The sequence below is a fragment of the Coloeus monedula genome, assembly GCF_965178545.1.
Source record: "Coloeus monedula genome assembly, chromosome: 19".
NCBI lineage: Eukaryota > Metazoa > Chordata > Aves > Passeriformes > Corvidae > Coloeus > Coloeus monedula.
In genome coordinates, this window is record NC_138799.1 from 8250982 (window position 1) to 8274299 (window position 23318).

The 23318-nt window shown below is 41.2% G+C and overlaps 1 protein-coding gene across 1 annotated transcript; it reads right to left on the reverse strand.

Annotated features, from left to right (window-relative positions):
* Nucleotides 1-19180: 19180 nt before the first annotated feature.
* On the reverse strand, nt 19181-22203 carry COPRS (coordinator of PRMT5 and differentiation stimulator; the record flags this gene model as incomplete). The annotated part of the gene is made up of 3 exons (XM_082294202.1): nt 19181-19350; nt 21343-21594; nt 22119-22203. The coding sequence occupies 3 exons, from the start codon at nt 22201-22203 to the stop codon at nt 19181-19183; spliced, it is 507 nt and encodes a 168-aa protein (XP_082150328.1).
* Nucleotides 22204-23318: the final 1115 nt, after the last annotated feature.

A 23318-nucleotide genomic window follows, 5' to 3' on the forward strand; every position in this document is an offset into this window, starting at 1 on the left:
ATAAAGACTGTATGAGTGCATCAATTCCAAATGTTTGCAGGTCCCATAACAGAGATAAAAACAGAAAAGAAAGGAAGATTGGAATAAGAGTCAATAAGAAAGTGCAGCGAATGGCTCAAAGTGTCACCAGCATGTGCCAATGCTCCAGGCCTTCCCCCAGCACTGCTGAGTTCTGGCTGGTTCCTCCAGGGTCAGCTTGGTGGCTATGCAGCCACCAGAGCAGGAGGAATTTTAAATTTAAAAGCAGCACTGCATTAAGAAGTGACCTTGGCCAGCTGCCACAGCCCCAGCTTTGCCAGAAGCTGCCTTCCTCAATCACGTAGCACCTCCCAGCCAGATTACCTAACAGCAGCTGTGATTGCTCCCTCCCCTAAAGCTAGAAACACACATAAGACACAGGAAGCTGAGAGAAAATAATAATATGAAAAACCTAACCCATTTACACCAATATCACGAGGAACACGTATAACTGAAAGAACCAGGTAAATTCTTGCATTTTGTAGGCTTTGAAAGATGAGAATGTACAAGATGAGGAGAGGGCCAAGAGCAGTAGATTGAAGTTTGTGTTGGAAGAAAGGCAGATGGACTGTTCTGTCCTAATATGCAAAATATTTTTGGTTGATCTCTGCTTTGGTGTGAATGTTCTGAAATGAGACATAAATTAAACTTCACAAAGATTACCTGATTTCCCTGTGCCTCAGATCTCTGCCTACAGTTCCCTAAGCAGCAGGGTATGATATACATGCTAAAAGTCATGATGCATTTCTATCCAAAAGTAAGATCCACACAGGGACTTCACAACCCCCAGAGAAACTATACTCAGCAGCTCCTCTCTCCGAGATTTTTTAATAGATATGCCAATGGTTCATGCAGATCCCAGGAAGTACTGTGATAATTTTCAGCAATAAAGATTAGTCAGTTATTTCTTGTGAAGTTGTCTTAGTTTGAAAGACAGGTGTCTGCTAAGGAAGGCAGAAGCCTCCCTTGGAATGGCAGATGCAACCCCTTTCCCTCCGAGTTATTATAATTTTGAAATCAAGAGCTTTTAGGCAAACATGTGGGAAGTAGGAATAACAGTTCTTTACTGTTATATATCTGTATGTGTATAACCAGTCAAACAAACAGCAATAACTATGGCAGTAACAGCAAACAATCACAAACCCAGTGCCAGCCTTCTCGGCTGTCGGGCCCTTTCCCCTCGGGTGCAGTTCCGCTCGCAGCCGGCAGGGGCGCTGGCGGCTCCCGGTGAGCAGGGCAGGTGCGATGGTTCCCCCGCGGCTGCAGGGGGCGCTCCGGAGCGAGCTCGGGGAGCACGCGGCACTGGTGGCCTGGGATCCCGGGAAGGGATGGAACAAAGGCTTCACAAACCCCTGGGCAGCCGATCCCGGTGTCCAACCGGACCCTCGGGAACAGCAGGCTGGAACGGCAGGCTGGAACGGCAGGCTGGAGCGGCAGGGACGAGCACAAATCCCGGGTGGCAGACACGATGTATCCAAATGGGGAACCCCCCGGAGGTCTGGGCAGGCAGGGCGAGCACGGCTACAGCGTAGCGAAGGCTCGATGCAACGGCGGGGCAGGGCGGCCACAGCCCGGCTCCAAGTGCAGCACGGAAGGTGGGCTTGGGATCCCGGGGCTTCTCCAGCAGAAAAGGAAAAGCAGCCGAAGAAAGCAGCCCTCCTCTCCATCCAAACTCCGGAGACTGAACTGCCCGCACACCCAGCTGAAACAAAAAGAGCAGCCAGCTCTTGTTTTTCTTAAGTATCTGGCCATTTGTCCCCCTGGCAACATCTATGGGCAAAATTCCTTTAACAGAAAAAAAAAAAAAAAAAAAACACCAGGAGAGCTCCTAAAACCCCAACAGAAGTATTCCGGGTACATGCTCAGATTTAACTTGAAAAGGAACAGATTTTTCAGTACAATGTGATAATTTGCAATGGCTTGTAAAATTTATGGCAGCTGAAGTTCTAATCCTGGACAGTACCTCTGTTTATTTCTTTATTTTGGTTTTAGGAGTATGTATCTACTGCTACCTTCGGGACTTTACTTTAAAAAAAACCGAAACCAAACCCAAATCCACCCCCACCCTTCATAATCTCCAGACAAACAAGTTTAAAGAAGAAAACAGGCACCACCCCAGGTGTGTATTCAAGGCCTCAGTCTGCAAGTCTTCAATAAATCTGTCCTCAAAGTTCTGGCAGCAAGTAATCTCACACCAGAAGTGTTATGAGGGAAGGAGCATAGCTTTAAAAAATAAATCATTAATGACTTGGTGTGTATTGTTATGCAGCTCAAGGGCACGTGGTGTACCTGGCATCCAATGACATCTTAGAAAAAGATGGCAGAGATGCTTGCTACTGCACCAAACAGCTACCACTCACTCAACAGAGCCTCCTTCTGCCATCTTTTCCCATTTCTGGACTTTTTTTTTTTTTTAATATGCTTTGAGGGGGCATTTCCATGATCTACTGTCCAGATGTCACCCATGCAAGCTCCCAGGCAGGTGCAGCACTGACCAACACCTGAGCAGTGCATTCCCTGGAGGGGGAGTACAGCTGCACTGCTGCTTTCCTGCAGCTCCTGCCAGCTCCCCCAGCCTGTCCTGCTCCCTTGACTTCTGTTGGGCAATAAAGAAAAAATCACATCTCCACAGTGAACTTCATCCACACAGACTGCAGGAGCCAGGCTGAGGCAACAGATTCCTATGGATCTCACTTCAGAAGAAGCCAGGCATTCAGGACCAAGAGCTACAGCAAATGCGTTGCCATCACTCCAACACTCCTCTTTGATCCTGGTGTTTATTTACATCTTCAGGGAACAAAAAGTGAATTCATAAGCAGTTTCAAAGCTACATCTCCAAAGTGCTGCTTATCTCTGTCTGCAGTTTGACAGTGATCTGAAGATCAAGTTGGACAATCCCATTAACAGGAACAATCAGTGATTTAAGATCCAAGGATCTCAATGTAATTTACAGAAAATAATAAAATTGATAACATCCATAGGAGATAAGTGTGAATATTATAGCATATTTTACAGTGGGGTAGAAATTAACACAGGATAATAGAATTACCAAGAACATCACCAGAGCAAGGCAGGAATAAAATGAAAATTTGATCCTCATTTCCCAGCACTGTTTGAGCAGTGCTGCTTCCCCTGCTGTGCAATTACTGCAGAATCCTGCTCATCTTCACTGTTGCAGAAACTGAGGAGAGCTGCTCAGAAGCAGAGCTCATAAGAGATAAATAGGAAGGCATTTCTGGTGAAAATTCAAAATGCCAACAAACAAAAAAATCCCCTTTGGCAGAAGAGATATTTTTATTCGGAAACACTGTGGATCTTAAGGAAGTTGTAGGCTAGGCCCAGGGAAGATGACCATCTGCTGCTGAATGGCTGCATTCTTACCCTGCCACAGCTTTTCTTGCTTAAGCTTGCAGGACCAGAGTCTTCAAGAGTTGGGAGACAGCACAAAAATAGGCATTCTGGGAAGTCCAGACACAGAGAATATAACATGTAATATCTTGGAAGCAATTTGACATTTCATAAAGGAAGCACACTCTGTATCTGAAAGGAGTACTTCAGATCGCAGAAATAAGGATTTTATTTCTAAAAAACAGACAAAACTTTTTGCAGAAAGCAAAATTTTTTTACCCCCAAAAAAAGATGATGATTGCAAGAAAATGTAACTTTATTTCCCTGAGAGTATTGTTTTGACCTTTTAAGCATCATTCTGAGCATTTAAACTGATGCTTGGGACCAAAAATGGAAGCACTACACTTTAAAAAAAACATCATTTTTATGTAACAAGTAAGGATAACAGAGTTCACTATTCTTCTCACAAATTCTATTCCTTTTTTCTCCCTCAGCCCTTCCAGCACCCTGAGTCCCTTTGACTGTTGTGTCCACGTCCTGCAGTGTTTCACATCTAAACTAAACCCTGGGCACAATGACAGCACAATGAAGCCTTGATCAAGCACTCTGAGCTCTACTGTAAATACGTGAGATGGGAAGATCTCATCCTATCTGCCCTCTATAAGCTCTGGATCAAGTCCAGGACAAAGAGAAGTTTATTAATGCACACACATTCCTACTGGCCTTTGAGCTCTTTGGCAAAATTTGTTTTAAACAGGCCCCTGTAGAGACCGAACAAGCAGTATTCAAATATTTACACTGAACAACAGAGTTAATTACACTTCGAGACATTAGTAAGATCCACTCTGCTGCAACCTCAGCAACAAACTCCAGCAAACCAGCAGCATAAACCATTTTCTGCAATCGAGGCAGGCAGTTTTTCCATCTGGGTTTCAACTAAGGCAGGAATGTTTCTGTCGACAATAGAACCTCACTAATCAGCACTTCACTAATCCACACATTTTATTAACTTCGCCAAAAAACTCACAGCCTCTCCCTGCCCCTCAGCAAAGATTTTATAGCAGAGACCTCAAGCAAAGGCTTTCATTCCCAAAACACAATTTTTTAGGCAAATGTTACGTGCATTTGAGTCACACATTACAAAGCAGTTTGGTAAATAATTTGAGCAAAACTAGTTATCACAGACAGAGCCAAATCTTATGCATATCTGGAGAAGAAAACCCAAGGCAACTTGAAGTTGAATCTACAAAAGAACGTTTTATCAAAAACACTTAATCCTTAGTATCTCTCAGGATTTGGCCCTCTGTGAACAAAATAACATGCTCAAATGAAATTTACTTCCTTCTAAGTTAACACTGCATTTGCCCACTTACTTACTGGCTCACAAATTCACTAACTTCCAAAGAAGTCTCCCTCCAGCCACTTTTGACACTTCATTCTTCCTTTCACAGAGCAGTGTTCATCCTATAGATGTAAGCCAACAGGAACAGCAAAGCCAAAAAAAACATTAAACTATACTCTGGAATGAAAAACTCTGTCCATCCCAGTGTCTTACCTCTGTGTTTAGAACTCTTCGTACCTCTCTGCCCCAAACAGTAGCACTGGAAGTCTGCAGCTATGGCAGCTTAATTTTTCAAGCCCACCAGAGATTATCCACATGCCACCACCTTAAAAATCAAACTAACAGACAGCACAACATTCACTATACTTCCACTTCCAAGGGCATTTTTAAACAAGTGTGGAGATAACCAAACAGACTAGCTTGCTGGGTTTTTTCTTCCTCATCAATTATCCTTGCTATTGATAGAGAATATGAATAATACCATGTATAAATTATGTACGTGCACTTATAGAGGAAAATAAGGGAAATTAATATACAGAAAACCAGTAAATTGGATGGCATTTATACTGATCCATATCTACAATTTTGTGTGGAACATCTAACAACACATAGAAAAGAACGTAATTTAAATTCTACAAATGTTATTTCCTTAGTTGTGATTTCTGTTAAGACAGAAGGGAAGCCTCAGCAAACAATGGAGTACTCAGAGGAGGGGAGGAAGCTGTGGTCTCACATGTTCAGTCCAAAAGCTACAGACATCCCTGCTCCATGAAACATCCTCTGAACAGCTCCAGCCCAGAGGAGCACAGACCTGGGCACTCCTACACAACCTCACTTAGAGAATACATCTTTGATTAGTTCTGGCACTCAAAGAGAAGATGCAGGTAGATACAGCCAGAGAATGAACCATTAGTTTGACCATCCTCATCTGGCTCTGGGCTCCTCAAAATCTTATTTCCTCAGCCTAGCAAAGTTCAGATGTATACATCAAAAGCACAGTTCCTCCAGAACCCTCAGGCCTGGCAGCATTCCTAGCTGAAGATGCACTGTGCTGGATTTACAATGAATAGTGCTACAAACCTCAGGAATATAATTGTTTATGTCTGTTCATGATCTAATGAGTTTATTACACAGATTTGGATATTTTAAATTAAATCACACTCTTAAGAGTAAAGGAGCATAGAAGAAACTCTGATGAACCATAATTCTAAGACCAATAAAAGTAATTCTTGTACCAAGCAGTAACATTGTTTGACTGCACATTCACCCACTATCATCATCTATACTCCAAGTCAGGATTTCTGTTCAATCCTTGCAATTAGCTCAGTAGGTCAAAATTGGAAAATACCACGTTGCATTTGAAGAGCTGAATGTCCTTGAGAGTTAAAGCAATGTTAGGATATTTAGACTTTCTGCATCTACTTGAATGACACTGGAAAGACAGGCTATGTGCATCACTTCGAGGCAAGATCCACACACCCACCTGTATGTCATTCTCAGTTTCCCACTGATGTTTACAGGAGAATATTTTGATTTATTCAAAGAGATGCCCTGCAAAACACCCACCTCACCAGAACAGACATGATACTGCGGCAGGCACTGACTTGGCACATCTTTATCAATTAGCCCCAAACCCTGTGTTGTCTTAATTTTGGAAAACTACTCTGCTCATTGCCTCTTCATTTGAATTGTATTTAATAATAACATCCGTTTTGACCTTCTGTAGCATATACTGCCCACGAGTGAAAAATCAGACGTACACAATTCTTCCATATGAAATGGAGATTTTGTCAGGATTCCAGTGAAATTAATTGTCCCATACACACAAAGCTACTTGGCATAATGAGGAAGTGAACAGACAACAACTCATTCTCCTGCTTAAATTTAATCCCAGGTATTCCTTTTCAAAAGACAAAGCTTCTCCCCTCACAGGCGGACAAGGAACAGAGGTACTTGATAACAACCCTTCTCAAATTTTTTGAGGCAGCAAAAAATCCCTTTGTAAAGGTTTGCTTAAATGTCTCCTCAGTTCAGGTGTCTGGTCTTACCCTGACATATGGGCTCTGCTCTTCTCTTCTTTTATCCTCCTTACTGGATCAAACTCCACTTTGCGTTCTTGAATCTACGCTGTCACAAGCACACCTCACTAGGTAAACTCTCTATTTTAAGAGCCACAGAAACTTTGATCAGACCAGTCTGAGATCAGTGAAAGAGGGACTCCTACCATGATCTGCTGAAGTCACAGGGCTTTGTTAAATTGTAGTCTTAGCTGAGCATGAGGAACAGATTTGACAAAACCATCTCTCCCTAAGGCAACCTGCTTGGCATCCAAAATAATGGGAAACCTACCCTGAACTGTCATACTATTGGAAATCCTTCTCTGGCATGACTATTTCAGTCAACTTCAGTACACACAGCATTCAGTACACAAAACCAGTATACATTCTGCCTATGGCAGAGACTTCCTCTATTATAGAGCATCAACAGCCTAGTGCAAATGATTTTAAGAAGATTAAAATAAAAATGTATCTACAGATGACTTGAAATAGTCAACCAATGGATTTGAGAAATTTGAAAACTTCATTTTCCCTCTGAAAAGTGAATAAAACCATCTCTCCTACTTTATGTATTACACCCCATTTGTTCTCACTGCTCCAAATTACATTGTAAGTTTTCGGGTAAGTTTAGGCAGAGATGCCAAGGCCATATTCTTTGTACAGCCAAACATGCTGTAAGTATGTAAACATCCACCTGTAAACAGGCACTGGATTTATGTAAACATATATACACATATAAATTCACTTTATAAACAGAGGCAGACCACACCTCAATCTTCCAGCCTGCACAGAACTCCAACTCCCATACCACTGGGAATTTCACGATACGTTCAAACTTGAAGTCTATCACAGGCATGCTTTGACCTCTGAATTTCTGGGCCTAAGACAGATCTGAACTTGAACAGAAAGGTTTCACAGATCAATCTCCAAATCACCCCTTATATTCAAAATAACCAATTTATCAACAGTAGCCAGCAAAATAATTACAGCATTAATGTAAACATAAATTAACAATCTTTAGAACAAAATTGTTTGATAGTTTCTATTTTTATAAAGGGATTTAATAGTACCAAAAATCAGGAGAGCACAAGCATAACTAATAAAATCAGTGTGAGGAGATATGATAAAATTCATGAGGTCTTTGTCTCCACCTACTGTATGGAGAAATAATAATTGTAACTCTCAGAAGGATAGAGAGGAAGTTAATTGATACCTTTCTCGATATAAAATCCCAACATCTATTCCACACAGATCACAGGACTTCAACTTTTACCAGTTATTACAACAGCTGCTGTTACAAACCTGAGAGACAATCACAATGGCTTTCTTTACTTAGAAGTGAGGTGTCCATAATTACAGCAAAGTGGCAACTACTATGGTTTTATGGTTCACTCTTCCTTTAAAACAAGAAGTTTTGAAATACAATAAACTGTTTAAAATAACTTATGTAAGCCTAAGAGGGGATCTGGGAACTTCCTGAACAGGAATGAAAATTAAAAGCCTTCACAACATTTACTTCAATTTCTTTTAATGACCAACAATTATATTTCAAAAAAACCCTGCAGAATTACAGTCCAAACCTGCACAGGCCTGTGAACACTCTCAGGTGTAAAGGCAAAATGAATTAAACAAAACACTCTTAATTAAAACTGTCAATCTGTCAAAATCTGAAAAAGATTACAGAGAAGTCTGATCTATGGTTGCCCTACACGTTGCAGTTCCTAATTTGACAAAACAAAATGTAGGTTATGAATTTTTTCTAAAGACAGCTCTTTCCTGCTATTCTGGCACTCCTCCAACCAGTTTATTTCTTTCCTACCGTCACTAAATTTCTGTACAATCAAAAGCTAAAATAAAGCTTTTCATTGCTATGGACTTGGGTAGACTGGTGCCAGATTCTGCTTGAACAGAAACTGGGGGAGCCCCAGGAGTCCATTAAAAACTTGATTGAAAATGTCAGGCTGATGGCAGAGAAACAGCCAGCCTGCACAGCAAGGGGCACAGATGCACCCCAGGCAATTTGGTGGTTTTATTTATACAAACCACATGATGTTTCCAACCCTCAGAATGTGTTTAGGGAGCAGATTCAAAAGAGCGAGAAAATGGAACTTTCAAACACACTGGTATTGGTGAACAAGCCCTTTTAGAAATATGCCCTGGATGGACCCAAGTATGTACTTGTAAAGGTACATATTATGGGAAGCATTTTGTTTTCACAACAATCTATCTAGAGTGCATGTTGCAGATCTGTGAGGGTTTTCAGCTATTTTCAAAACTGTTAAATAAGCAGTTCCCTATTCATTTAATATTAAAAAGAGGATATGGCTATTGTGGCAATTTCAAAATTTAATCCCTTTCTTCTCTGTGTACAAAATTATATGGTTTTTTTTCTTACTCCAGCTCAAGAGCACGCAACTCCAACTCTTACAGAACAGATGGACCTAAGGATAACAAAGACCTAAAACAAGTATCTTCCATTCAACTCATAAACCTCAGGAAGACTAGTACAGTAACCACCCTGAAATAAACAAGTAGTTTGATATAAGGACTAGAAGATTTTATGTACATGTCAGAGCTGCACCAGAAGTCACAGTTGGTGTTACTTCATCCCTTGGTTTTCACCTTCACTTCAGGCACTCCTGAAGCCTGCTCAAGTCACCGATGAATCAGGCCATGAGTGCTACATTAGAGACCCACACCCTCCTCCTCTTTCTCCCCTGTGGATGCAGCAGGATGAAAGGCACACCCCTCCAGCTGGATCAGCCACATCTGAGAGGGCAGCAAGGAAGGGAATGGGGAATAGTGTCACTAGGAATGCTGTGGCTTGGCCAGATGTGCACACTCACAGCAAACAACTGAATGCTTTCATGTATCCTGACAGATTGTTTTGCTGAGGGACAAAGCTTTGCAGCTCTAAAGCAAACAGATTTAACGCAGCACACAGTTTTCCTCCATTACTTATTTACACAGACGCAAATGTACATGTTAAAACCATAAGCAGAAACTTCACATGGGATAAAAAAAGTTTGATAATATGCAGAAAATGTATGGCCACAAGAAGAGAGTCAACTTTACATAATAACCATAGAGGGCACGATGGGAAACGCCTCAACACAGGCTCTTTTGTGCTCCATATAAAGGGAACAATCCCTGACAGAAGTAAGCAGTGTCAGAAGCACTTGATCCTTGACCTTTGCTGGGCAGATGTGCTGTTGGTGTGGGGCAGATTCCAGGATGACAGAGCAAAAATCCCTTGGTTTTATTTCCTTCACTGTGTACTGTTTTTACAGCCTTGCTAATATTATTTAATAATGTCATTTACTGACTGAGTTCCATGAGGAAAGCTGCACAGGTATTGTCTAACAGCATCTCACCACAGGGCTTATGATCATCTCTCCACATTACAAGTAACAGGTTGTATTTTCCAAAAACTCATGAATTGGCCACAATGACATGGTTGGTGGCAGCACCTGCAGCTTCAGAGGAAATGAGCCTTAATGGAACAATAATGGCAGAGTTTGACCATAAAAGTCATTCCTCCTTAATCTTTCTCATTTACTACTCAAAGCAGTACGTTACAGCAAAAATATTCAAAAGTGCAACAGCAATTTGAAGAACAGCTGGGCATCAGCCACTCATATAAACACACACAGGACGCCCACAATAGCATCTGTTAAGAGTTTTACCCACACTCAGTGGGTTGCTGTGAGTCCCAGTGTCCTCCTAACCAAGGTATGGTCACTTCTGCTCTACAGTTCAGAACCAAAGAATATGATTTTATGAGATTTAATTCATAGATGCTGTGAAAGAGAAGTATATGTTTTGGAAACAGCTATATTTCTGGGCTTTTGATCCTTTCTGGCAACAAGTTTCACCAACTAATGCATACAAATTAAAAGCACTTCTGAAAGTTCTATTCAATTATACTTAAAGAAGAGGGGAAAATAAGAGATTCTCCTTTGAAGTGAAATGCACCACAGTCCTGGAATGAAGGAAGCTTTGGTAACCATAGCAACACTGTAATTTTCAATATACATTTTGACAGATATTTAATTTGTCAAATTGCAGACCGGCGTTCAAACCGTCTTTTTTCCAGCAGATCCATGCTTTTCAATACATGAAGTTATTCACACTTACTAGCAGTGGCCTCTCAGGTGCTTTACAACATAGTTCTCTTCCAAATATAATTTTCGTATGAGCCTTGACAAAAAAAATCGCTAAGTGGTTTCTACTTCTGCTGTCATTGTCCTTGACAACTTCATTTTTTTATAAACCAAGTGTTTGCAAATGTTCATTTTTTTTAGACGACAGAGAAGGCAATGTTCTGTGGTGACTTTCTCATAAGTTGTTAGGAGTAGCTGAAACACTTTGTCTTTCAAATCCTGTACAATATCCAAGTTATTTTAAAAGCATGCAGCTGTATGGATAGAAAGTTAAAGAATAAACGTGGCACTGAGCTATAGTAGAAAGTTATATCAGAATGAAATCCACATGCAAAAGGATTTCTTAAATCCACTGCTGAATGCTAAGCAAGAAAAACATGCTATGTATTACTAGTGAATTTGATTAAGTACTTAAGTAGTAGAATAAGTTTCTAAGCCTAAGAATAAACTGCATCCCTCTGCAGTTTGTATACTGCAGACTGTAAAAAGCTTGAAAGCAAGCATCTATTTCACAAATCCAGAACTTTTTCAGGATAATTATGGTAACTCTTAAACATGACAGACTCCACTGAAAACCACATCTCTGACAGATCTTAAAAATCAGCACAGAAAACATGAAGTCAGAAAGAATTTGGGATATGTGCCATTATGACAGTTCTGGTCTCTCAAGATATGCCAACACTGCCATAATTCACATGATTTTGTCCTAGTTTTCTAGTAGAGTACTAGTTCAGGCTACCCTGCTTTGGGAGGGACCATGGAGATAAGAGGACACCATTGCCAGTAGCGCAGGTACCACATCTTGTCAGATAATATCACTGAGAGACCTCCTGTAAAATTAGACAATTTTACCATTTTACAATTGTATCAATTTTACAAGTGATACAATGCTATAGTATCAATTTTGTGATAGCAAACAGGCAACAAAAAAGATGAGAAAAAACATAGAAAAAAATTCCCAAAATAAGAATCTGTAAACAGTAGCATTAAAACACAGTTAATAGAAGTGTTAATGAAAACAGAAATTAGTCTAATTAAATCATCCCTACAGCATCTGATGGCAAAGCAGATTGGTATACTCGTTATTTTACCAAAGCAACAAGACAACAGTTAAAACTACTGAGCTGTTAAAAATATTAGCCCTGCCATCCTAAGTGTAACAACAGAATCCATATAAAATGGATATTAAATCCTCGATCATACTTATTTGTTTAAAGCAGAATCTACCGAGCCAGCCACAAGTACCTATTCCTAGACTGCAGTCCCCCTGAAAAGATGCAATGAGATCCCTTGTGTGGAAATTCAAGAATAAAGAAACTTCTTTGTTATTATTAGAACATGGAGGATATTTGATAAGACATGGAGAAAACAGCTGTTGCCTACATCTTTAGAATAGCATTGAACCGTCAAGCAGAACTTGCATGGATTAACGAGGGGAAGAAGTGCTAAAAATAAATATTCCTCTCCCATCAGTGTCATGTCTAAGGTAAAACAGCAAATAAAGGGAAAAAAAAAAAAAAAAAGACACAGCATTCTGAACCAGAGAAGGGAAAGCCCTCAGCTCAATTAGGCAAGGCTTCAATTAAAGAAGAAGCAATCAAGTGAAACTTGAAGCACATTCGCATTGTACAAATCAGCACAGTTACTGCACCCTCTGTGTTCTCTCACATTTACTTCATTTCAGCCTCCTCCCACACTCACTGCTGATACAGTCCTCGAGTTGTTACACAAGGTGGATGCTGCCGTAATTTTTCTTTCCTTTACCTGGCACCAGTTGCTGGGTCTTAGTACTACAGGCAGAAACAAAAACTAAATTTAACCCCAGGCAGAAGCAGACACTAGGTAAAAAAATGGGTAAAAAAAAGAAAAAAAATCCTTCCAAAATGGAAAATTCAAGCAGAAAGTTAAACACAAACCCATAGAGATAAGCCCTGAAACCAAAGAAATCCTATTGCCAAGCCTGGAGGACTGAACTGTGGTGGAAGCTAGCATTAAAGCCTTAGCAATATCCAATACCTAGGTAAGCTGAATGGGAATAACTAACCCAAACTTGACAGGATATGTAGCAAAAGAGGTCATTTCCCAAATACCTGGAGTCTCAATTATGGAACAGTTAAATCCATTAGCAGGACACTGAACTTTGCCCTTTTGTTTGGAGGCTGTCAGGATCACAAAGGCTGGGTGTTACCAATTTCCCCAGTCCTCTAACACTGACCAGCCAACCAGCTACATGCTGGACAATTGTCCACATCTACCCCCTTGCTGGGGGGGGACAAAAATGGCATTGAAGGGACATGACAGAGACACGGCTCATTTAAGTAATCAATGCATTCTTTAATCAGAGTTGCACACTGTAGAGGGATGGAAGGTGCCTTGTGCAGCCTGAGAAACCCTTCCCCTTGCTGCAGCTATCAGGTGCTAGTTTTAGGCAGTCACTCCTCTGCACAACAGAAACCCTGCTGCACTTAATGGGACAGATGATGAAACTCCTCATTCTTTCATCTGAGAATTTACCTCTGTACATAATTAGAAGCACAAACATTAAAGTTAGCGTTCCAAATTGCTGTCAGGAACCAGACACACAAAGTATTCCTACAGGGCTGCAAGGCACTTTACAGACCACATCACAAAGCCTGTCCTTAAACCAAATCCCAGATCTGTCTGAGGAACAGTTCACCCACTTCTCTCCAAAGGACCAAATTAAACCTAATCCACTTACTAACACAAGTGCAGATAATAGAACTAAATGTAGTTCTTATCTAGCAGACAGGCAGTCTCAGCCTGAGAAATATTTATCTGTCTTGATATTGTCTGACCAATCCCACTAAAAAGAGCAGATGTCTGGCAAGCTGCAGAGTTGGAGGCCCAATTGAACAAATCAAGCCTGAATGACACAGTTAAGCTATGACTAAACAAAACAGAAGGTAAAAGGTGTTTTAGACCTGGAAAATAATGACCTGTTTGATGAATACGGAACTGAAAGTACTGATAAAAATAACACTGAGAACAAGGAGGGGTCTGGTATTCCAGCAAATCCAGTAGGGACAGTAGACAAGACGATGATTGCTGAATCAGCATGTGGCTATTTGCAACTCCACCTTGGTGCATTCATTTCAGATTACTTGTCCTGCTTCAGTCTGTGATTTAAGGAGTTAACTACAGTTGAAACAGACTTTGCAAACTTCCCTTACATGTTCTTCTCCTGCTCTAAGGAGAATGCAGCAACTGAGATTCCTGTACCAAATTATTTTTATTTGTTGCCCATGCTCCTCGTAGAGCTATCAGTTTCTCCTCTGACCTTGCTAATCTAATTCTACCATACTATTGTCAGCAGCACTGTGAAGACCTGCTCAGCTAGAAGACCTTCCCTGCTAAATGGATCTCCAGTTGCATAGTAGGAGGCTGTACTGTCTGATGTAGGGTACAGGTCCTGTTTAATGTCACTGTCACACCTATTTACTTCCCCAGAAACATATGAGCATGTAACATGGAACAGGGAGTTACACAATTCCCAACCAACTGTAGTCAGCCAGAACTATATTCAATGTGGCATATTTACTCTGGTGTCTGGATGAAGATTTCAGGTGAAATTATATTACTTTATCTGAGGTAAAATAATTTTTGTATTTTCCAGAATGAGTTAAGCAACTGAAGGAATTCCTCAGTGAGAAAGGGAATGTTTTGGAGTAGATCCTGAGGGAGATGTAGAAACTAAATAACTTGTTCAATGTTGGAACAGGAGTCCACATAGCTACACTGATGAAAATTGCAAAGCAGCACAATGAGAACTTGGCATCCTCTGCTACCCCAGATATCACAGAAAATGTGTTGTTCAATGGAAGTTTTACTAAGGACCAATAGCTCAAAGAGGACTGAGTATTTCCCTCTGAGGGAAATAAAACAATAAATTGAGACTTCAGGCTCACAAATATATACAATTTATATATACAACTCACTCTTAAATTCCTGAGTCATACAATGATAAGAGTTTCCAGGTCTTAAATGCAGAAGTTGCAGAAAATGCAGGTCGATCAGAAAACGTTTGATTAAAAAAATTCAGGCCAAAGAATCAAGACTTGCTGAATCACAGAAGTTAACTTTCCAAGGCTGATTTCAGCTACTCCTCCTGAAACTAGCTAACACCAACATGGAAACCCCCCCCCCCCCATACAACCTGCTAAGAAATAAATGTAGCCATTGAGCCATATTCACAGGTTTTGCTCTGTAAAGGCCAACAGAGCTAAAAGTAACATAAAGAAAGCCCACTATATTAAGAACACAGCAATAACAAAACACTGAACGTGAGCTTTCACTGAGAGATGACACAGGTCATAGAGGGACATACAGGGACAGAGGCTCTGCATGGGTAATGAGCTGCAAAAGTTTGTACCAGCTGAAGATCTACTCCAAATGCTTAAAGGAAGTGGTTTCATCACTAAACCCAATTATTGGGATTGTGTGCTTTGCAGCTTTTTTTAGTAGGTTCCAGTTTCTCCTGCCAAGCTAGGAAGCTATGCTATGAACAGCTGGTACTCCAGGACTAAAAACTCCACCATTAATTTATCCTCTAACATTCAAACTTCCAATGTCTCTGTTTGCAACACAGAACAACAGAGGGTGAAGTATCACAGGTTCCTTCCCCATGCCTATGCAGACTTACCCAGCTTCACAAAATGACCTTTGTTACAAAGGGATTTACACTGGTGTCCTCAGAAGCAACAGATGGTCAGGATGAGCTGCTGCCATCAGCATTTTTGCTTTAGTCTGTGAAATTATTCACGTAGTCCCCCCAAACAGTGAAGGCGTTTTCTCTGTCTAAAAGTGAAAGCAGACCAGTTAAAAGATGGGACAAACCAGCAAGTGAAGCAGTAGTGACTTTAAAATGGGCTGGATTTTGTGGTTACATAAAAGCAATAAACACTGTCTCAATCTGATGTATGAATTAAGTGCTCTACCTTATCAACAGGAAATATGAACACACTTCCTACAATTATTTCCTCTTGCAAATCATTCCCTGTAGGTCTCAAAGGAAACAACAGATGCACCCAAAACAAGTTTTCATTTCTTTGCTGGCTGTTCAAAGAAAATGCAAAACCTACTTTGTTTTTGTTTCTTAGCACCTCACTATTTAGACAAAATTCCTTGCTCAGCAAATTTGAAGTACTTTACTGGCTGGTATCATAATCTTTACCTACAAAGTGGGGTCATGAGAAGAAAAGCAAGGGCAGCTTCAAAGTTGTACCCTGTTCTTGTGAGCCACCTATTATGCCACACTCCTAAGCTGCCCCCACAACATAAACGCAGCAAAACTATTAACCTGCAGCAGGGCCTCAGTCCTTTGAATGGCATCTTACACTGTGGGTACAGAAAGGGGAAATCTTGTTAGAGATGTGTGAGCATTTAACTTCTCACACTTCTGGTAAGTTTTCCAGCTGATGTACTGCTAATGTGTTTCTTGTGTACATCCAAGATTTATAATCTTGGCCCTGTGATAGGCACTCTGTTCCTTCTAATCATTTGAGCAGGCTGAAGGGTTGACTGTTGGTGTGAACTGTGGGCTCATGTGTTACCGTAAGTTGTTTTTAATTGCAAGTGTTCCTGCCTAGAATGACACGCTTGTGTCAACACAAAACAGGCTTGGTGCAAGACTCACAATAGAATTTGAAACACTCTGTAGTGCAGAAACATGGGAATCCATGAGCTTGGTTTCAAATCCTACCAGGCAGATGCTTTCTGAGAAGCCTGCATCTGGTTTTCTAATCCCCCTGAAGTTTGAGTGTTCAGATCAAGCTTTACATCAAGCCCGTGCCCTAACACGCAGGGCCAAGTTGATCAAAGCTGTGTTTGCCAACATACCCCTAGAGAGAACAGTGCACTTCTGCTGCAAAATCCTGGTTGTCCAAAGCTGGAGGGGGTGGTGTCAGTTTTACCTTTAAATGGAAACTGAAAACAAATCTTTAAGTTTACTGTCATTTAAAATACGAACAGCTTAGCAAGGCACCCATTCAGTACAATTTCTCCTCAAATAGTAAGAACTTTGAGACAGACAAGATTGATTGCAATTAAAGGTACAGGGTAAAAAACCACCTTGATTTATAAAGTGCATGGAAAATGGCTTGAAGAGTCAGGACTGACGGAATTTTGGAACTGTACAGGAAGAAAAATCATCCTAATCGGTGTTATAAAGACTTTTTGGTTATCCTTATAAAACAATTCTACAAAGGATGGGTTTGCTTCCACAGAATTCTATTAGTTTCATCTTTATTGAATACAGTGGGATATCTCCCACAAGCATAGTAAAAAAAAAATATATTAAGCCTGAAGTCAAGTGATGTTCTTCACTCAGCCATGGGAGAAATTTTTCAGTCCAGTAAGTGTAACTTCAGAGTGAAATAAAAAAAAAAAAAAAGAGAAACTAATCAGGGCCATGAATCAACCTCACTGGGGAACAACAGGGCAATGCAGAACTCTGATCTAAATTGCTGTCAGTGTTAGAAATCCAGCCCGGGGAGCTCACACTGCTAAGCACACACCAAGCAGGGCAGACAATTTTCTGCTGCCCTCTGCAGGGAAGTCTTGGGCCTTGTCACCCACAGTTGGGCCTGCACAGGATAAACCGGCTCACTAAAGAACCAGGGAGTTTTCAGAGGAATTTTTATTATTCACTGGTGTATTGTTACTTCAAAAGTAATCTGCACTCAATTTATCTTTATGAATACTGCATTTATAATTGCAAATCAACCTTTTCACTTGAGATGATGAGCCAGTTACTGGCATAACTGAGGAAGTGTTGATAGACATATTAATCCCTAGATTACTCCATCATATGGGAGTAAAAGACCAGGCCCTCTTTTTTGCAACCTTAACACTACGCTTCCACTCTGCTTTGACTGCTAGGTACCAAAATATAACCAGGAATTGAAAGCTAGCCAAAGAAAAGCTCTTGTCTTACAAGCTCTTGTCCTCCTGTGCTCTCTAGGAAAATATTAAGGAAACATCACTGTGACATTCACTTCCTCTTTCTAAACTAGTGCATGAATTATTTTGGTCCCATACACTGGATGATTGAAAAAAATAACCCAAACCAAAAGACCCAAACATTGTACTGTGCTCCAGTTCAGCACAAAGCCATGAAAACATTTTTGAGATAAAGGCGATTAATGAAACATGAGCATGATGAAGGTTATTGTTACTCAGGTGACTAGCCACTCAATCCACTTACATACTTCATTTGAGAACATTTCCTTTAACTCCAGAGCAAAGGTGAGAAGGATGTGGTTCTCATTCCAGCTATTCTCTTAGGGACTCTGTGGAGGTATTTTGTGTTCCCATATCCTCATTTGCCACAACACAAACAGCAGAACAGCATCAGGAACCTTAATTCAATACTGGCTGCAGGACACAGAGATTATATACTGCAATATATATATATATATATATATATATATATATATATATATATATATATATATATGTAGAGATATTTTCTTTGTCACTGCACACTTGATGTTGCATGAGAATGTAAGAAAGAGAACTGTAGGATTCTAGGGTAATATGCCCATACACAAGAAGGTCTGATGTGGAGAAATCTTTGTTGGGAGGCAGCCTTAAGCACCCAGCATTCCTACTAGATGGAGCAGGCCCCCCTATAAATCAACACGTGTATTTGCAAAATGTGTATCATTGTTTGTAATTCCTTTATGCTGAAATACACAAAAAACACAAAACAACTCCTTCTGTACTTGCCACAGCTGATTTTGTTAAACAGCAGTATCAGAATCACAAATGGACATTAGAACCATATGGAAATACAACAGAGAAGCTTGAAGGAGGGAGAGTTTTTAAAGCTATCCAAACCAATCTGACAGCATCAAATGAAAAGGAAAGAAAACTACAAGTTACACAAAAACACAGGGATCAGCATGACAAAACTGACAGAAGCCTGGCAAACAAGCTGAAGTTTAGAAATTAAATATTTCTCCTCAGGCAATTAACTAGTAACATACAATACAAACAAAATCTCCAGAAATGCAGTGACTCCTTACAGCCAGCACCCACACTCTTGTCTCCAGGGCAAGGGTGGTCAATTTGTGAACAGCTCAGAAACAGTCTAAGCAAAACCTTGGAAATGGTTTTGGCATTTCTGGCCTCAGGCCCAACTCTGCAAAAAAGCCAAGGGACTTGACACAGCTCAATGGGTGAGGAACATAATCCAGCTCAGAAGCCAAATTTATTTCTGACCAGGGTCAACCTCATTCATCAGCATCATCAAACTGGCCCTTCTCAACTGTTCTAAGTTGTGGTGGAAAAGCAAAGCAAGGTGTGTGGTGACAGCCTGGGTTGTAAAACCAATCCTCTTTCCATACATAAGAGCCGAAAAGATTATTTTCCTCAAAGCTTCCACAGGAGAGATCATCAGCATCTAAAGAAGATAAAATAAAAGGTTTAAACCATGGGAGATACTCAGGAAAGTAGTGGTGTAGTGTTGCAGGTTATTATGGAGGTCTATGGCATCTTCCAGTTCACTATTTCAATTTGATCTGCCAGCATTCATGAATTAGGCAAAAAAAAGGCAAACAGAAAACTGAATTTGTCAACATCTTCATTTTAAGGAAGGTTCATGCCACACAGACAAAACAATTTTCCAGAAAGTTTAATGATACACCTGGGACTCAGAATGTCTGGCACCAGCTCTTACAAGGCATGCAGTTTCTTTGCATTTTCCCTGGGAATAAAAGGCTCATAAACCTATTACCTTTATTTGCCCTCCCCCTCCCTGCTGTTTTCATAACACCATCCCAATGAGGAGTCCTTGAAATGCTTTAAGAACTGGGTCACTGGACAGAACAGGAGGGTGGGGTCCTGTAAAAGCTCGCTCTGACCATTTCCACTAGGCCAGAATTAAACCTAATGGGCCTGTATTTAACCAATCTAGCACAAAAATGGGGCAAAGTGTTTTAACAGAAGCATAAAGATTTCTAGCCAGCAGACACTGAGCAAAGAAAAAGCCCAGAGCATGAGGAGCAGAGGACTCAACACAATATCCCACGTCAGCCTTCCAGCAGCACTGCCAAACAAGCCACCACAGCAAGATCTTAAGACACTTTAAAAAGCTGTAAGATGACCAATCAAGCACATTTTTGTATTTGTAGCCATTAACAACTCAGACACTTGTACTCAGTATCCTTCAGAAGCACCTGAATCCAACAATCACAGCTGCCTTAATTTTTGAGGATTTAAAGAGCTACAGGTGGGATGAGCAAGTTCAATAAAGGGGAAAAAAAAAAACTTGTGACAGTTCCAGTACAAAATTCAAAACATTCCATAAATTTGAGCATATAAGAGATTAAAATGAAAGCTCAGAATGGAAGAGAGGGGAAAACCTCCAAAAATGGAAGTCTTTTTCTCAGATTACCCAGTGTAAAAACCAACACTGTATTTCCATTTTTAAATGGAATGGTTTTATAGAAAGACTGCAAAAACTTTCCCACTTTCTTCCATTATCAAACAATGGAATTTAAATACAAAAGCTTATTTTAATTATGGTATTAAAATAAACAGAAAATTCGTATTTCCTAAGCAAAGAAAATTGTATTAATTACAAAAATATACACATTAATGAGAAGAAAATGGAAATTGTACTATTGTGCATCAACAAAGACACAGCAAGTTATCAGTGACTGCTGGCTAAACTCTGTCCACCCGTTCTGTGCTAACAACCAGCCTGGCCAGTGGGAGGTTGAGACTCTTTAACATGTGAGTCACCATAAAAACAAGTTACAAACTGGAGGAATAATTCAACTCTAAAGGTGTGAGTGAAACTCCTTCTATTCGTTGCCACTTTTGTCCATGGGACGGATCATGTGCACAATCATTTAGGAGGATAAAGCTTCAATAAAACCAAACAAAGTGAAACAAACAAACAAAAAACCCCTCAAAAACCTACAGTAAAAGCAACAAACCATATTCAGAGACTGAGCACTGTCCCAAAGAACTCCGTGCTCTATAGAGACATTATAATGAACAGCCTTAAATTTTCTTGAAGAATTTTTACACAAAAAAAGTTACATTCCTGCACACCAGGTACCCTTCTCTTCTGCTTCAGAATAACAGACACACCACTGAGAACTTGCTTCACCAGAGAAACTCAACAGAAACATGGAATTCTCCTCCTTACCATGCCACTCCCTAAGAATTCAATTGAAGCAAGAGTTTCACGTGAACTCCACACCACCACCTAAATTCCGTATTTGACAACAAAATTGTGCATTACACATCCATGACATCAACATAAGAAGAAATTGCTTCCCAAAATAGAACACAGAGTTACTAAAACACGTTCTCCTGCAAAGCACCTACCTCCAACCACCTACTACCCAAAACTCAAATGAAGCCCAAGTAAGTGTGTACTCACCATAAAGACCACATGTAGCCTCCTCCAATTCTTTATCCCAGTCCTCCACCTCATACTCAGATGCACCTTGCTGCCCTGGAGACTCAGGTACATTGGAGACTTCACTATCCCACACATCCAGGTCAGCATATATATTGTACCAACCATTATCAGTAGAGCCACTGACATCACCTTGATTGGGAGAGGTAGAAGCAGATTCACTTTCTTCAGACTTGCCATCAGGAACATTTGGAATATTCTTGACCAAACATTCTAAAACCAGTAGAAAGTGCCAACAGATACACTCAGAAATTAAACAAGAACAATTAAGTGCTCAGCACACAATAATTCAGAGAGGTACACAAATGCGCTTTGTGACTACTAATCTTATTGTAATGCATGCAGTTTCCTATAGATATAATATACGTATTATATATAATATCACTACAGAGCTGCTTCACATTTCAGATGCTTGGGAAGAGTAGACATAGCTTGGCACCACAGCACCAGCCCAAATCAGGATTTTCCACAGACTCCTGTTGGAAAATAAATCTTTAAACTAGGGCCAAGGACCCAGCAGTCTTCTTTCACAGCAGGGATTAAAAAAAAAAAAAAAAAAAATTGAAAAACCATGGTTCTGGTTTAAAAAAACCCTCATACTGATTAAGTATCTGCATGGAAATAATTTAGTGCAGTAAGTAAAGAGGCATTTCCCATCCACCACCAAAAGGTTTTAAGTATATGTCTCAAGTAGTGCACAAGTTTCAATATTCACGACCTGCTTTGTTTTGTCCTACCTTTTCTGGGCTTCCAGATCATAGTTTCTCTATTATTAGGAAGCTGTTTCCCCCCAGAGTTTGAAGCCTCAGTGACAGCAGCCATCACCTACAAGAGTTTTAAAGAACGAAGCAGCACCTTTCATTGATTGCTCACGAAACTGCTACCACATTTTGAGTGTTCCCAAGCCCCTCCATTTGTTCCGTTGATGAATCAGAGGTTTAAAAACAAACAGGCTTTCACTTTAGAAGGCAAACCTGCAGAGGTATGGCTAATTCTGCTGCTGCCATTGGTCACCCCTACGATTAGCCAACACAGAACAGCCCATCTCCTCACTCGCCCCCACAACCCCAACCCAAAACGTGCCCCTTTGGGAACCGCATCACACTGTGAAAGCATCAGAGGTAATGAAGACACAAAGAATGGAAAAAGTACTAACACTGCATCAACCACTCGGTTGGAGCACACACGCCGAGGGGAAAGGAGCGAGTCGGACCCTCCAGCAGCCCTGCGGGGCTGGACCAAGATGGATGGAGAGCAGAAGGAAACCCTCAGCTGCTCTGAGGGGCGCACAGGAAAAGGGACGGCGTCTTCTCCTCTCACTTCCACTGAAACAAGGGGGAACCAGCGGTGGGTGCGGGAAGCCGGGGCCCGCAGGGGCCGCGGCGGTGACGAAGCCCAAGCCCGGACTCCAGGCGAGCCCTTACGGCAGCCCCGCCGCCTCCGCTGCCCGCCCCACGCTCCCGGGACCCCCGAACCTTCGGAGCCGAGACCGCTACCCCGCCTGAGGGCACAATTGACCGCCCGGCCCTCAGCACCCCCGGGCGACGTCAGGAGGGCGGGCCCGCGGATGTGCCCGAGGGCCTGGGTGCGGCACCGGGGTGAGAGGCTGGGAGGGACGGCTCCCGCTCCAGCCTCGGTGCTTGCAACGCCGCGACCGCCCACAGCGCCCAGCCGGCGGAGCCCACCGTGCACAGCTTCGGAATCACAGACGCACTTAGGCTGGAAAGACCTCCGAGATCATCGAGTGCAACCATGACCTAACACCACCATGTAGTGGAGACTGCACCCTGGAGAAATACAGACAAAAGAGCTCTGAGAAAGGCCCTTTTCACTCAAGAAATTGTAAATAAGGTATCAATACCTCTCATGGCTGGGTGGAGTTTTGCCCTTGCCAAAAGATAACAATTTCCTTCCGGCCTCGTGGTAGCAGCATGCTC